General features: G+C 44.4%; 1 protein-coding gene across 1 annotated transcript; it reads right to left on the bottom strand.

Moving 5' to 3' along the window:
• Positions 1-3,731: 3,731 nt before the first annotated feature.
• Positions 3,732-18,218, bottom strand: COTL1 (coactosin like F-actin binding protein 1; the record flags this gene model as incomplete). Its single annotated transcript, XM_075848400.1, has 3 exons — positions 3,732-5,185; positions 6,594-6,751; positions 18,120-18,218. Coding segments are annotated over 3 exons (368 nt in total), but the record flags the coding sequence as incomplete, so codon positions are not given.
• Positions 18,219-18,458: the final 240 nt, after the last annotated feature.

The raw sequence follows: 18,458 nt of genomic DNA, 5'->3' as shown, positions 1-18,458 counted from the left end.
ATAATACTGCCTCCTATATACAAGAATATAACTACTATAATACTGCTCCTATATACAAGGATATAACTACTATAATACTGCCTCCTATATACAAGGATATAACTACTATAATACTGCCCCTATATACAAGAATATAACTAGTATAATACTGCCCCTATATACAAGAATATAACTACTATAATACTGCCCCTATATACAAGGATATAACTACTATAATACTGCCCCCTATATACAAGGATATAACTACTATAATACTGCCCCTATATACAAGAATATAACTACTATAATACTGCCCCCTATATACAAGAATATAACTACTATAATACTGCCCCCTATATACAAGAATATAACTACTATAATACTGCCCCCTATATACAAGAATATAACTACTATAATACTGCCCCCTATATACAAGAATATAACTACTATAATACTGCTCCTATATACAAGAATATAACTACTATAATACTGCCCCTATATACAAGAATATAACTACTATAATACTGCCCCTATATACAAGAATATAACTACTATAATACTGCCTCTATATACAAGAATATAACTACTATAATACTGCCACTATATACAAGAATATAACTACTATAATACTGCCCCTATATACAAGAATATAACTACTATATACTGCCCCCTATATACAAGAATATAACTACTATAATACTGCTCCTATATACAAGAATATAACTACTATAATACTGCCCCTATATACAAGAATATAACTACTATAATACTGCTCCTACATACAAAAGAATATAACTACTATAATACTGCTCCTATATACAAGAATATAACTACTATAATACTGCCCCCTATATACAAGAATATAACTACTATAATACTGCCCCCTATATACAAGAATATAACTACTATAATACTGCCCCCTATATACAAGAATATAACTACTATAATACTGCTCCTATATACAAGAATATAACTACTATAATACTGCCCCTATATACAAGAATATAACTACTATAATACTGCTCCTATATACAAGAATATAACTACTATAATATTGCCCCCTATATACAAGAATATAACTACTATAATACTGCTCCTACATACAAAAGAATATAACTACTATAATACTGCTCCTATATACAAGAATATAACTACTATAATACTGCCCCCTATATACAAGAATATAACTACTATAATACTGCCCCCTATATACAAGAATATAACTACTATAATACTGCCCCCTATATACAAGAATATAACTACTATAATACTGCTCCTATATACAAGAATATAACTACTATAATACTGCCCCTATATACAAGAATATAACTACTATATACTGCCCCCTATATACAAGAATATAACTACTATAATACTGCCTCCTATATACAAGAATATAACTACTATAATACTGCCTCTATATACAAGAATATAACTACTATAATACTGCCCCTATATACAAGAATATAACTACTATAATACTGCCCCCTATATACAAGAATATAACTACCATAATACTGCCCCTATATACAAGAATATAACTACTATAATACTGCCCCCTATATACAAGAATATAACTACTATAATACTGCTCATATATACAAGAATATAACTACTATAATACTGCCCCCTATATACAAGAATATAACTACTATAATACTGCCCCCTGTATACAAGAATATAACTACTATAATACTGCCCCCTATATACAAGAATATAACTACTATAATACTGCCCCCTATATACAAGAATATAACTACTATAATACTGCCTCCTATATACAAGAATATAACTACTATAATACTGCCTCTATATACAAGAATATAACTACTATAATACTGCTCCTATATACAAGAATATAACTACCATAATACTGCCCCTATATACAAGAATATAACTACTATAATACTGCCTCTATATACAAGAATATAACTACTATAATACTGCTCCTATATACAAGAATATAACTACCATAATACTGCCCCTATATACAAGAATATAACTACTATAATACTGCCCCCTATATACAAGAATATAACTACTATAATACTGCCCCCTATGTACAGGATGATTCGGTACACTCAGTGACGGCTTGGAGGGGATGGGTTGCGCTTTGTGTATGTCAGGACGCCCAATGAGATAAATGAAGGTCGTCTGAAATAGTTCCCTACAATTAATAATTTTCTGGCTGTTTTTTTTAATGACATTTTACACTTATTATTGTCAGGGCAAACCTTCTCTTCAGTCCTGTAGGATTTGGAGGCGCCTCCTGTGAAATATTAGGCTGCGGGAATACAAGGAACGCCTCTGCTGTGAGGAGGCGGCTCAGGTAAAACACCGGGGTGTATTATAGTTCTGGGTAAACATACTTTCCATTTCAGGGGATACAATGTAGCGGAATGTTTCATGTTCTTACTGGAAATGTCTTTATCTGATTTTCATGGCGTATTTACTAACTGGGTAGAAGAATATTTGTTTAAGATCCCCTGAATCCACTGCCGCCCCGCCTGCCTCCTTAGGGGTCAAAATCCAACTTCACCAGACAATTCTCCTTCTGCTGCGCTTACAACCTAAACACTAAACAGCTGCCCCCAGATTTTTCCTTTTAGAGGTCCAAGGGTTACTAAAAAGTGCAGCAGGATTAGATGCGTCACAATCTCTACATTCTGCCTAAATCACAGGAAAAAAAAGGATCAGCAGCAATGAGGATCCTGGGAAATTCCTTGAAGTCAACCCTTTATTGTATCTGTAGCTGAGAGGTGGTGACTGACACACACACACACACACTAGTGATGTGTGTGCTGTCCATTTACTGCCACAAACATGACAACGCACAGATCACTCATTGTCTATACCCCAAATATTTCACTCTCCTCTCTGACCCCCTGAATTCTTCTTGTGTAAGTGGAGGAGGTTTCCCATGTTTGGGATTTTTTTGTATGTAAATTCACATATTTGGCGATGACTGTGTAGGCAGCGAGACGCATGTCCAGACCCCGAGTGACTGAGGCTCCCAGACCTCACCTCCTGTATTATGAATCCACTGGACGATTATCAGCTCACCTTATATACAGTAACAGCTATTCATCTATTACTACTGACAACCAGCCTGTATATCATGTGTGAGAGGTTGTCACAGCCCCGCCTCCTGTCACTGACATCACTGATATATAATATAATTACACTGTGATCAGACATGAGATCCACACATCTTATATACAGTAACAGCTATTCATCTATTACTACTGACAACCAGCCTGTATATCATGTGTGAGAGGTTGTCACAGCTCCGCCCCCTGTTACTGACATCACTGATATATAATAGAATTACATTGTGATCAGACATGAGATCCACACATCTTATATACAGTAACAGCTATTCATCTATTACTACTGACAACCAGCCTGTATATCATGTGTGAGAGGTTGTCACAGCCCCGCCCCCAGTTACTGACATCACTGATATATAATATAATTACATGTGACCAGACATGAGATCCACACATCTTATATACAGTAACAGCTATTCATCTATTACTACTGACAACCAGCCTGTATATCATGTGTGAGGTTGTCACAGCCCCACCCCCAGTTACTGACATCACTGATATATAATATAATTACATGTGATCAGACATGAGATCCACACAACATTTATAGCAGCTATTCATCTATTACTGCTGAGAACCCCTGCCCCCCCCCCCCCCAACCCATCCATGTAGCCCCAACACCAAAAAATACGAAGCAACACGTTATGGAAAAAACGATTTTATTCTTCAAGTGGTTTTTCTGAGCAGTGATGCGTTTCTCCCATCCAGTTCACAAGGATTTCGATTTCATTCACATTCTGGGGTCAGGAAATAATATTTTGTAATTGTTTTCACGATGGATAAATCTTGTGTTGGACTTGTTTTGTGTAATTGATAAGCGGCAATGCGCCGGAGCTGTAATGAAGCATTAGCAGCAGTTTCCAGTTCATTGCAAAAGCAAAACTTGTATAAACTACAAAAACAAGAACGCTAGCGGCCGGTAACATTTAGAACGGTTCAGGTCATATCACATGGTATGCGTCAGGTGATCGGATGTCGTGAGATGTACAGTAACCAGGGGCCGGCCTGATAATGCCAGACCAATATAGAGACGCAGATTACAGAGTTTAGTTGAGCTGAGCCGGTGGGTATGTTATATCCTTGTTGGAATGTACAGAAGTAAAAACAAAAAAAAAAAAAGAAAATACCACCCCCCCCCCCCCTTTCAAAAATGCAAATTGATGATAACGAATTAAAGGGCAACTCCAGTCACTTCTGATATTAACATGATAGGTGCAAGAATCACTCTCAAAGAACATGGTAAAGATATTTATAACATACGCTTTACTGAACCCCTTTATCTATATCCCGAGTCTCCCTCCCATCATGCATCAGATTCTCTATACAGTGGGAGGAGCTTTCTTCTATGTCACCTCCTCCTGGGTAATGTACTGTATGAGCGGGGGAAGGGTGGTGACAACTGCTCTGAGAACACATTTCTGCTATTATAATACTGCCCCCTGTAGGTGGAAAATTAAACAGGTGGGAGAATTCATACATGATTGGAGCTGCTCTTTAACTCTTTGAATGGTTATAGGAAGTCCCCGGTTATAGGAAGTCGCCCCCCCCCCCCCCCATAAGAGAACCCCGAGGTCTGGGATTTTTTTTACACACACAATTCGTCTCGTTCCTGCTGATTCTGGATAACACACACAGAATGTCGCCTGCCATTCAGAAACTGCATAGGGAGTGAAAACATGGACGATGAAGCTGGGGGAGGGGCTGTAGTCATGTGACTATCAGAGACTCTTCACAGACCCCCGGAGGTGTAGTCCGAGACATCCTATATACAACATGGCATGTGCTGGAGCTGAAGGAAGCGGCGCATGCCCACAGAGAAGCCGGCATGGCGGCCGTGATGACATCATCAGAGGTACCAAGAAATGGGGTAATCGAGTCCTGGGCAGCAAAAAAGGGAGCGGCGTATGCAAAGAAATAACCAGTTTTATCACAGTTTCCAGTTGTTTACACGGAGACGACTTTGTCTGAGCTCGATGGGTCACCCCTTATTCTGCCTGAGCGTCATAGTTGGCACCTCCAGCCTTCTTCAGCTCCCCCCTAATGTAGTCTTCATCCAGGTCTTTGTGGTCTGTGATCACCAGCTCTTTGGCAAAATTCTAAGAAATATGAAAAAAATATTTGCTTTTTAAGTTTTACATGATACATCCCCCCCCCCCCTCTCGATCCCTCATTGCACCAATAACTGAGATTGATCGGAGCCGTAAGTGTGGGCCAGGGCCACACACTGGTACAATACAGCCCCTAGACAGGTGAACGTTCCCATTCATTGGCATCTAGAAAGTGGTTGAAAAACAAGGTATAGTGGAAAGCTGCAGATCTTTTCTTCATTACGGATGACTGGACGCCGGCCCTTTAAATCTATACTTATAGAAGTGCTGCTTAATATGTGGCTCAGACCTTGTATGGCGCTCCACAATCTATTTATGTGACACCCCCAATTGTGAGATGTGCCATACATTGTATTAAAGGGCAATTCCATATAATCCTATGACATGCTATAGACTGGGAGGTCCCGCAATTCACAAAATAAAGGGGTCACATTTCTCTGCAGCGTGCCGGAATCTTTAAAGGGGTATTCCAACCTAAAGCATTTTTAACCGGTCCACTGGATAGGTGATAAATACTAGGTTGTTGGGGTTCGCCACCCATCGCCAGAATGGGGGTCCCCGTTTCCCGTAGCCGCAAGACGAGAGAGAGGAGTTTTAATGGAGTGGCGGCCGGGCATGTGCAGTGCCGCTCCATCCAAAGTCTATGGGGATGACGGAAACAGCCGAGCAAAGTCTCGGTAACTCTCAATTGATAATACACCAAAAAGGGGTTCAGGAGCGCCCTACATTTTAAGAACTGAATCCCAACTCACTTGACCCGATCAATCTGATCTACTGACTATATAGGATTTAGGGACTTTAGCTGTTTGAGGTTGCAGAGGACGAACACAAGGACGTGGGCCGGAGAAAAAAAAATACATGTGGTTTTTGCTAAAAAAAAACAACAATACGGTCGCAAGTGTTTAATCCCGGTAAGAATAAAGAATACCTCAGCGTGTGAAGGGGAGAGATTAAAAGTGACAAAACAGTAATCCCCCCCCCCCCGGCCGTGCAGCACAAGCGCCTGTTTGTTGAGGTCTGAACAGTGGCCGCTATTGACGTGCGCTCCTTACAGAGAGGTTTAATTATGAATCAGGCCTCGTCTACCCACCCAAAGTGACCCGCGGCTGAAGCTGCCAGACCGGAGCGCACCATATGGTGGTCACACGGCTGACGAGGACGCGCACACATCGCCCTAATGCTTCCCCTGGTGACGAGGCGGCAGCTCCAGGAATATTCTGATTATCATCGTGAAGTCGGGACCCAGCAACGGTCCTCAAACATTTTCATATTTTTCTACGATTGATACCATTTCTCTATTGAATGTTCTAATTATTCCACATGAGACGAGAGAAATGGCAGCGATGATGTTTGGGGACCACGAATCACCCAATATCAGCCACACGAGGATAAATACCTGGACGACATCTTTCACCAGGGTCTTGTCTGTACCGATTTTGGCTCTCTGTAGGCCGCCGACGCTTTCACCAATCCAAGTGATTAAAGCGAATTTCACCCTCTTGCTCAACGCATCCCCAGTGGTGAATCTGATGTAGGCAAACTGACGAATTTCCTCTGTAACCGAGGGGGGAAAAAGATGGAGATGGTACGATCACATCACACTGCATCATATTCTCTACATCACACTGCATTATATTCTCTACATCACACATCACACTGCATTATATTCTCTACATCACACTGCATTATATTCTCTACATCACACTGCATTATATTCTCCACATCACACTGCATTATATTCTCCACATCACACTGCATTATATTCTCTACATCACACTGCATTATATTCGCTACATCACACTGCATTATATTCTCTACATCACACTGCATTATATTCTCCACATCACACTGCATTATATTCTCCACATCACACTGCATTATATTCGCTACATCACACTGCATTATATTCTCTACATCACACTGCATTATATTCTCTACATCACACTGCATTATATTCGCTACATCACACTGCATTATATTCGCTACATCACACTGCATTATATTCGCTACATCACACTGCATTATATTCTCCACATCACACTGCATTCAGATATTTCTTTGTTTCTTGGAAAGCTGAGTGACAACCAACATGGCTGCTATCACAGTTCCAATAGGGGTTGCCAACAGCTATCCTAATCTCCTGGAAAGAAAAATTTGCCCATTAATGCAAAGTATCACTAGAAAGATAGTCTATTCAGGAGCTTAGGGAAGCTGGGAGATAAGCGGTAATGGTGACTGCGTTGGTTGTCACCCAATGAATAGAACTAAGAAAGAGCTGAATGACGGTCACAACAAAACATCATAGGGAATTACTGAATATAAATAGTTCTTTAACAGGACCCTTCCCCTTAAATATTACAACAGAAAATATAAATCATTCAGCAGATTGTATTTCTATGCAGCAGCTTCTCAGTTATATCTGGGACAGCTGGGTGGAGTAGAAAAACTGGGACAGGAGTAAAGTGGGACAAAACATGATATATAATAAGGATGTGTTTCCCTTTAAGAGGCTGCATTCAGATCACTGAGCAGAGGACGGTCGCTCGGGGTCACAGTGACCGCCAGGATAAGATTCATCGCTATTGTACATTACTAACCAATTGTCTGCTCTGGAATCACAAGCTCCACGTGACAAGTTCCTGCACCGGCCGGACATTTCACCAGCGCAATTACTTATAAAAGTTACTTATTAAGAGATCAGAGCCGCAATGGAGGGAACAAGCTTCACCCTCATCCCCTCGAGCTTCCAAGAGGCCCAGGGAAGATTCGCGCTCGGTCACTTCATAATTGACCGGCCAATAGGAGGCTTCAGACCAAACTAACCGCCACGTTTGAGATTCGCTTTTGATGAATTTTATAGAACAGACGACGGGTTCAATCATCTACGGATCAGGAGAAATGATTCACATCTCTAATCAGCTGGTTACAATGTAACAGAGACACAAGATCATTCACTATAGGACAGATGAGCGACCCACGATCCCCCCCGCCCCAGACGGAGGAAGGGGGGATTACATCACTGACAGATCAGCCCCTCAGAAATCTCTCACAAGCCGAGGCCGACGAAAAGCTTCTCATGTAAATAAAGCTGGAGCCGTCTATAGTGAGACGTGCTGCAACTTTCTAATAGGGTTTGTGTTTCAATTCCTCACCTTTTTTAAGATCTCTACTTGCTGTCTGTGAATGAGAACATTCCTGAGGCTGAATCCTGTCCTGCTCTCACAGCTGAACGTTTGTTACTGACAGCAGCGGCCACAGAGAGCAGAGATCTTGAAAATGGTGAAGAATTATGCAAAAAGTTGCAGAAATGTTACCCAACGATGATTGGCCGTCAGCCCCGGTATTGACTGGACCTTCACAACATGTGATCAATATCTTTCTTTATCAGATGATGCTGTGAAATTATTGCACATAAATTGGTTCAAGGATGAATCCTAGAAGGACCGGACGGCTCCACGTTAACGATCGCAGCGGAGTGGTTGGTACACGGCGATGTTCTCAGGAAATCCTGGGAGATCTTCGGCTTCAGGAGAGCGCGCACCCCGGCCACCGAGTGCGCGCCGCAGCCTCCGACCTCCTCCCGATGTACCCAGAAGCCGCTACCTCTAATATTGGCCACACACAAAGCATCTGTTCCGAAACTGCCGGCAACTTTCCGTAACAATAAGCATGGCGTCTACAGTGCCAAAAAGATCAGACCCAATAAACAGAAATCGGTCTTCAATTTTTGCTAAAATTTCCTCCAATCTTAGAATTTATTTTGAGACGTCACCGCGATGTGTATCTGTAAACTGGGAGGAGCTTAAAAACGGCAGGGGTGTGGTTCAGATGACGATCAAGTGCCTGTCCGATGATCCAGCCTCCAGCTCTGGGGCCCAGCCGCCATCTTCCCTACAAGGACAGAAGTGCTAGCAGAGCGTATAGATATGAGGCATCACCGGTCGTGAGCGCTACCGCTGGAGCCATGCAACTTGCCGCTTCCCATAACATCGCTATATAAATCGGGAGTTACTGTGTACATCATTTTCTTTACTTACCCCATGTCTTATACTCCAGTCACAACCAGAGCTGCACTCACACTTCTGCTAGTTTCCGGTTACCAGACAGCAGTGCATAGTAGGAGCTCAATGACCCAGTCAGTGATATCAGGTCAGGTTACAAGACTGGCAGCAGAATGAACAGAAAGAAAAAAGTTGGTTTCCATGGATTACTAAAAAGATTGTGAATGCAGCTCTGGATGTGACTGGAGGATAAAATATGATGTATGATAATAAAGTAGGACAGTGGTGTAGACTAGAGGACACACAGCCAGCAGGAATGTGATTTCCAGTCCTTCTAGGTTGTAATTCCTCGATCTTTCAGTCATTTCCAGTAAAGAAATCAATATTTCCCAGTGAGGCAAAAGGACAAATGTTTTAATGATGACATCATCAATCACAGGGAGATGACATCATCAATCACAGGGAGATGACATCAATCACAGAGAGATGACATCATCAATCACAGGGAGATGACATCACTAAATCCTGAATGGAGGACATGACATCACCGATCACCCTGCACATACAATGGGGAATATTTCTCAAAATAGGAGGAGGTGCAAATAGCAACCAATGAAATTACAACTCCGTCATTTATCAGAACAGGAGAGCTGGAATAGGATTGGTTGTTTTGGGCATTTCCTACACAAGTTTTGTTAGATCTCCTCAATATAAAGTCAGAGGTAATTTACTAATCATAACCTTACGTGGCGAGCGGCTGCAGAAAGAATTGATCGTGTACTTTTATGTCTATACAGGGGATTTGTATCAGAAGAACGGAGCTCTTACCCCTATGAAGATTAAGGCCCCGTGCACACGAACGTGCTTTTGCGGCCGCAATTCCCCTAAAATCCATGGAAGAATTGCGACCCCATTCATTCCTATGGGGCCATGCACACGATCGTGTTTTCCACGATCCATGCATGGCCCCGGTGCCCGGACCGCAGAAAGAACGGTCAAGCCTTATTACGGCCGTGTTCTGCGGTCCGGGCTCATTGAAAATAATAGCCGCGGCCATGTGCACAGCCAGCAATTTGCGGGCGGCTCGCGGCTGTCCTTCCGTGGCCGGCCGACCCTGAAATCACGGCCGTGCACATGGCTACAGTCGTGTGCATGAGGCTAGGCCCCCTGCACACCAACGTGTTTTTGTGGCCGCAATTCATTTGTATGGGCCCGTGCACACGATCGTGGTTTCCACAGTCCGTGCATTGCCCGGGAGCCTGGACCGCAAATAGATAGGACAGGTCTTATTACGGCTGTATTTGCTCATTGAAATGAAAGAACACGGCCCGCAAATCCCGGCTGTGCAAACAACTACGGTCGGGGGCATGAGCCCTTATTATAGGAATTAATCCAAACACAAAATTTAGATCTTTTGATTAAAAACAACATGGGTGTCAGGGGGGGGGGGGATTTACTTTGAGGTGTACTGAATATTTAGAGATCTGGTATAAGGTGAGATCATCAGCAATGAATCTTCCGCATTCCTCTATAGAGAACTAGACCGCGATCCAGGTTGTACCAGTCCCGGCAGAGGTAACGTCAGGCTGTAGGAAGAGTTTCACAGATGGTGCCAGGAAGTGTCCGCGTCAGCTCAGCAGAAAAATCAGCCAATGTGACAGAATATTTGCAGAAGGTAAATTTTGTTTCAACACTTTCTGCTGTTCTGTACATATTTCTAGAGAGGAAATGCTGATCCGGTTCTGGGAGGGGGCACAACAGTGGATGGATTAGATAGATCACATAGACTTATTTGGTATGGACTCCAGTGACTACACTTACATGTGTCTGGGGGAGGATGAAGGGAGTCATCACCGTTTTGTGTGGTGAATCCGCAGTTACGTTGCACTGACCCCTGGTCCTTACCTAATTTATATTCAGCAAATGGAGCTGCACGTCAACGTTCCAGGGAACACAGAGGCTGCGGGGGAGGGGGACATTAAAGTTTTACCAAAAGTTTGTAAATGTATTCTAGAGAGAGAAGTGGGTGCAAGAATGGACCCTGTGCGCTGCAGACTGGAGGCGCTCTACCCTACGCGTTCTGTACGCCCCTCCACATGTAAAAATAAATCAGATAAAAAATATACATGAATAAATGACGCCTGTTCTACATTCACTTCTGGTGTACTGGGTGCGATTCTAAAGGGAATGCGTCATCAGAAAATAACCTATTTAAATTCAAGTTATGTTAAAAATATTTTTTTAAGAATTTGTGATTTTTTTTTTCTATGTCATTATCTATATTAAAAAATAATCCTAAAATATTGCGGTTTTCACTCTGGCCACTGAGCCTCACAATAGACTGACCCTTCCTGTTCTGTAGAGATCAACTCTCAGCAGTTATTATCACAGGCAGGATTACACTGACAGGTAACACCTATATACAGATAACACAGGATCCACCATTCATAATAGACTGAACCTTCCTGTTCTGTAGAGATCACCTCTCAGCAGTCATTATCATCACAGGCAGGATTACACTGACAGGTAACACCTATATACAGATAACACAGGATCCACCATTCAGAATAGACTGACCCTTCCTGTTCTGTAGAGATCACCTCTCAGCAGTCATTATCATCACAGGCAGGATTACACTGACAGGTAACACCTATATACAGATAGCACAGGATCCACCATTCATAATAGACTGACCCTTCCTGTTCTGTAGAGATCACCTCTCAGCAGTCATTATCATCACAGGCAGGATTACACTGACAGGTAACACCTATATACAGATAACACAGGATCCACCATTCATAATAGACTGACCCTTCCTGTTCTGTAGAGATCACCTCTCAGCAGTCATTATCATCACAGGCAGGATTACACTGACAGGTAACACCTATATACAGATAACACAGGATCCACCATTCATAATAGACTGACCCTTCCTGTTCTGTAGAGATCACCTCTCAGCAGTCATTATCATCACAGGCAGGATTACACTGACAGGTAACACCTATATACAGATAGCACAGGATCCACCATTCATAATAGACTGACCCTTCCTGTTCTGTAGAGATCACCTCTCAGCAGTCATTATCATCACAGGCAGGATTACACTGACAGGTAACACCTATATACAGATAACACAGGATCCACCATTGACAATAGGTGGACACAGCTCTCCTCCTCCCCTGCACAGTGACAGAGCATGTCCACAACACTCTCCCATGGAAGTCAATGGGTCAGTTCTAGACTATTGTTTCCTATGGTGCACTTGGCTGCTGTAAAGCAGATCTCTAAATGCTGTTAAAAGCAGCCCGTAATCATGTAACAAAAATAGAATATTAAAAAAAAAAAATCTAACAAAACAGATTACAAAACAAGATCATGTTTCACCATCTGTTTATAATTAGTAAATATATAAGTGATACATTCCCTTTAAGTGCAACTCAACTAGAGAGCACAACTGCACAGTCTGAACAGACATCCACTGGGAGGCTAAAAAGAAAAAAATATAGTTTTATAGGCCACGCCCCTATATAATCCTCTGAACCAATCAGCAGAGTCAAAAGGGATCACATGACACACATCCGACTCTTTGGAAATAAGAAGCCAGGAGTGCAGCTGTGATAGGATATTTTCTAGATCTTCCCCTACCCAAACTTCTCCACCTCCAGAATGGTCGTCCACCCAGACTCTATCCTCCTTCCCTTCTATGAGCGGTTGGACTAAGTTTTGTACAAAATGTCGCAGAGACGCGGGCTCTTTTTGCTTATAGCCCCGCCCACGTTTACCACGGCGTGAAACAAACTTGTATAGGCCCCTCTTGTAGTCATAACGGAGCCTCGTTCATTTGGAATAAACTTGAGCTGGACGAGGGATGAACAGAAGGAATGTCAGGGAGTTTCCAGGGCAGACCTGGAGTGCGTCACCTGTGGGCAACGTCCAAAAGGGACGTAAAAAACAAACACGGAATTTAAAGCGCAAGTTGGAAGTTGTAGTGTCAGGACAGCTGTAAAGCCACAGGTTGCAGAACTTTTGCACGAGACATGACCTGGAGGCTGAGACGGCACCTTCCTGCGATATTAACCATATATGAGCCGTTATTACGGCCTCTCTTGTAATTGATCCCTCAGGCCTTGATTCTACAAACAACGAGCTGCAAATATCAGAGCCAAATCCGATCACATTACATTAGCAAAAGAAAAGGACAAAGCGTCAGGATGGAAGCGCCACTGCGGCCGCCGGCGAGGACAATAAACCTGTAATGTGCGGGGAACAGGTGAGGAATCTGCACAAACACGGCAGGTAAACACGTTCAGCCTCCCGTCACTGCGCTCATCTGTGATCTCTGGGGGCGCCACAATTACGTGGTTACAGCGACATAATTACACACCAGACTCATCACAACAAAGTCATCGTGGATCCAACCACCCTGTGTCTCCAGCCACGGCAGAGAACGCGGAATACTACACCCCCTCCTCCACCTCAAATCCAAAAATCCCGAGTCATTCTCTTCTATTAATACTTATCAGTCGTTTCTTAGTTACATTTATTTGCGGAAAAGATGAAAGATGATTAACATGGCGGCTGTAAAACCAACCAACTTTCCCGGAGTCCTGAATGGAACTGATGCAGGAGCAGGCGATCCGCTGCTTCATAACCGGGGAGATTTGCCATTTGGAAATCTATGGGGTTCCTCTTGTTGCAGCCATATTGGTGGTCACCCATCCTTCCCAGTAACACATACAACTAAGAAACGTCCGAATCGACATTTTAACCACTTGACAGGAGAGGACGCCTCAAGGATTTCAGTGAGATTTTTTTTATGCTTCGTATCCGTCAGCAAAACGCCCCACTGACCGCTTATCTAATACACTGCACTGTGGGAAACGCAGGATTTTCTATTTACTGTATGAAAAATATGGCTGTCCGCATTATAGGAGTGCTGTAGGTGGAATTACTATATGGGCAGTGGGACTAGCACGACTATATGGGCACAAATACTGGCTCTATAGTGACTGGTGTAATTGCTATATCTCACATGCAGCAGAATTCGCAATGTGCAGACACAAACAGCAGGGGGTTCAGGCAGAAAGAATGTTCTGCATCCTGAGAGCTAACAGGAAGCCAGTAAAATTGAGAATGCAACTCCGTGGTCATCTCCTGCCTTCTGCACACATGATAAATGTCTGTCCCCTTCCTCCTGGGGTTCTCTCACCGGAGAGCAGCGCCCCTTCCTCCTGGGGTTCTCACCGGAGAGCAGCGCCCCTTCCTCCTGGGGTTCTCACCGGAGAGCAGCGCCACTTCCTCCGTGCCGCACACATTATTCGGCAGCTTCGTTATGATGGGAAAGAGGAAAAATAAAAACGTTGCAGGCAGAAAACTGTGGTCACATTAACCGCCTGTCACTTGAGAGACAGACAAGGAGACTTTCTGTCCGTCCTTGGGCAGGATTTAATGTAGCACAATGGAAATTAAAAAATTAAGTAGAACCTGCAATTAATTATCAGACAAATTATACAATCTCAGCCGTGCGCATCAGGGACATGAACAGGGACATGAACAGGGACAGGGACATGGGCGGAGAGGGGGGGGGGTGCATGGCGCAGAATCTCATTCTCTCCTAATGAAGACATTATATAGATTTACCATATTAAATTTTTAATGTAAATTCAACAACCTTTTACTGTTGGATACGCGGTGTATCTAACTCCTCCTGCAGATGTAATCTTAAGCTTGGTACCTTGGTTGGATGTCTCCATGGTTACAGACTACAAACTAACCCTGTGTAGTCGGATCCTGCCGTCATGCGTTTGTCCCTGTCCCCTCGTCTTGATAACCTGCAGACAGTAGAAGAGGAGGATGGTGGACGGGTGTAAGACATGACTGAAGGATCAGACCACACAGGGTTGGTTTGTAGTCTGTAACCATGGATACCTCTCTATAGGAGCGGGATAAACAAAACGGTAGGAGATTTTTATAAAGTTGCTTTATTTTTATATTTTAGATGCAATGCCACAAAAAATGTTGTTGCAAAACTGGACACACCCTGTAATCAGAAGACGACATAATACAGAACGTCCGTCCGGCAGTAATATATTCTCAGCTGATGTTTCGCCCCATCACAGAAGTCTTGATTATTGCAATAAATATTAAGCTAAATCCAGTATTGATAGGTGGTGCACTGAAGCTGCGGTCACAGGACTTGCTGGGACTTGTAGTTCTACAACAGCTGCAGAAAGCCTCCACATTTGGTGTAGTGTCTCGTTTACACCCGCAGATATATGGCGGTAAAGGAGTGCAGATCGAGGGTGTGGCACATTATTCGGCGCTCGTTGAGCTCTGCTTACACGGAGCAATCGTTGAACTGTCTGGGGACAAATGAGATCGTTCTACTTATTTTTTGCATCATTTTTGGGGCCGCATGAGATGCGATGAGCCGATAAACGAGCGTTCATGACCTCGATCACCGGCCGCGTCCTTTATACACTCTCGTGTGAGATCAGATAAAACACAATAAATGGATTTGTAACATTGCACAATCTCACCAGGGAAGTGACGCATTGTGTGTAATCCCCCAGATAAAACACGTCCAGGCCCTGAGAAGGAGCTGCCGATAAGAAACAGGAGAGGAGCGACTCAGTCACCTAAACCAGGGTCACAAGACCCACCGATCTGAAGAATAACAAAACACAGGACGGCGCGGAGCTGCGTACTACAAACGACGTACTGGGATACAGAACAAAATTATAAATATATAGGTAGTAATAATACACGGGGCGGGTCTGGCCCCATATACTGTATATAAGTCACTATTATAATACACAGGACGGCGCGGAGCTGCGTACTGCAAACGACGTACTGGGATACAGAACAAAATTATAAATATATAGGTAGATATAATACGCAGGGCGGGTCCGCTCCTTAGATATAATACGCAGGGCGGGTCCGCTCCTTAGATATAATACGCAGGGCGGGTCCGCTCCTTAGATATAATACGCAGGGCGGGTCCGCTCCTTAGATATAATACGCAGGGCGGGTCCGCTCCTTAGATATAATACGCAGGGCGGGTCCGCTCCTTAGATATAATACGCAGGGCGGGTCCGCTCCTTAGATATAATACGCAGGGCGGGTCCGCTCCTTAGATATAATACGCAGGGCGGGTCCGCTCCTTAGATATAATACGCAGGGCGGGTCCGCTCCTTAGATATAATACGCAGGGCGGGTCCGCTCCTTACATATAATACGCAGGGCGGGTCCGCTCCTTACATATAATACGCAGGGCGGGTCCGCTCCTTACATATAATACGCAGGGCGGGTCCGCTCCTTAGATATAATACGCAGGGCGGGTCCGCTCCTTAGATATAATACGCAGGGCGGGTCCGCTCCTTAGATATAATACGCAGGGCGGGTCCGCTCCTTAGATATAATACGCAGGGCGGGTCCGCTCCTTAGATATAATACGCAGGGCGGGTCCGCTCCTTAGATATAATACGCAGGGCGGGTCCGCTCCTTAGATATAATACGCAGGGCGGGTCCGCTCCTTAGATATAATACGCAGGGCGGGTCCGCTCCTTAGATATAATACGCAGGGCGGGTCCGCTCCTTACATATAATACGCAGGGCGGGTCCGCTCCTTACATATAATACGCAGGGCGGGTCCGCTCCTTAGATATAATACACAGGGCGGGTCCGCTCCTTAGATATAATACGCAGGGCGGGTCCGCTCCTTACATATAATACGCAGGGCGGGTCCGCTCCTTACATATAATACGCAGGGCGGGTCCGCTCCTTAGATATAATACGCAGGGCGGGTCCGCTCCTTAGATATAATACGCAGGGCGGGTCCGCTCCTTAGATATAATACGCAGGGCGGGTCCGCTCCTTACATATAATACGCGGGGCGGGTCCGCTCCTTACATATAATACGCAGGGCGGGTCCGCTCCTTAGATATAATACGCGGGGCGGGTCCGCTCCTTAGATATAATACGCGGGGCGGGTCCGCTCCTTAGATATAATACGCAGGGCGGGTCCGCTCCTTAGATATAATACGCAGGGCGGGTCCGCTCCTTAGATATAATACGCAGGGCGGGTCCGCTCCTTAGATATAATACGCAGGGCGGGTCCGCTCCTTAGATATAATACGCAGGGCGGGTCCGCTCCTTAGATATAATACGCAGGGCGGGTCCGCTCCTTAGATATAATACGCAGGGCGGGTCCGCTCCTTAGATATAATACGCAGGGCGGGTCCGCTCCTTAGATATAATACGCAGGGCGGGTCCGCTCCTTAGATATAATACGCAGGGCGGGTCCGCTCCTTAGATATAATACGCAGGGCGGGTCCGCTCCTTAGATATAATACGCAGGGCGGGTCCGCTCCTTATATATAATACACAGGGCGGGTCCGCTCCTTATATATAATACACAGGGCGGGTCCGCTCCTTATATATAATACACAGGGCGGGTCCGCTCCTTATATATAATACACAGGGCGGGTCCGCTCCTTATATATAATACACAGGGCGGGTCCGCTCCTTATATATAATACGCAGGGCGGGTCCGCTCCTTATATATAATACGCAGGGCGGGTCCGCTCCTTAGATATAATACGCAGGGCGGGTCCGCTCCTTAGATATAATACGCAGGGCGGGTCCGCTCCTTAGATATAATACGCAGGGTGGGTCTAGCCCTATATACTGTATATAAGTGACTATTATAACACAGAGGACGGGTCGGGCATGCATTACATACATAGGTTACTGTGATATAGGAGACGTGGGTGATCCTCAGTGCAGTCGGGCAGGGCTGAACAAGTCCCACACAATACGTCTTCACATTCCGGATACCCGGCCCCAGGACATGTTTCTACACTCGCTGCCGGATATCAGGGCTCATAGTACAATGTGGCGGGAGGTGAAGGACCTCTTACCTGTGCAGGTGCTCACAAAGTCTTCATAGCTGGACCCCTGCGCCCCAGGAAGGATTGTGGATCCCTCATATTTGAACGTGACCCTGTAAAGAGAAGAAACTTATGAGGATGTGGGATACAACGGGGACTACTCCCAGCACAGTCCCTGCTACACAGGACACTGCCGCACGAGTCTCCAGGCAGGGAGCTGTTCACACCACATACAGGACACTGCCGCACGAGTCTCCAGGCAGGGAGCTGTTCACACCACATACTACACAGGACACTGCCGCACGAGTCCCGGCACTCACCAGCTGATCGTGGTCATACAGACTTGCGGTAACCCCCATCATGGCAACT

Source organism: Rhinoderma darwinii, unplaced genomic scaffold (assembly GCF_050947455.1).
Source record: "Rhinoderma darwinii isolate aRhiDar2 unplaced genomic scaffold, aRhiDar2.hap1 Scaffold_3953, whole genome shotgun sequence".
Taxonomy (NCBI): Eukaryota; Metazoa; Chordata; class Amphibia; order Anura; family Rhinodermatidae; genus Rhinoderma; species Rhinoderma darwinii.
This window is presented reverse-complemented; position numbering and strand designations above follow the sequence as displayed.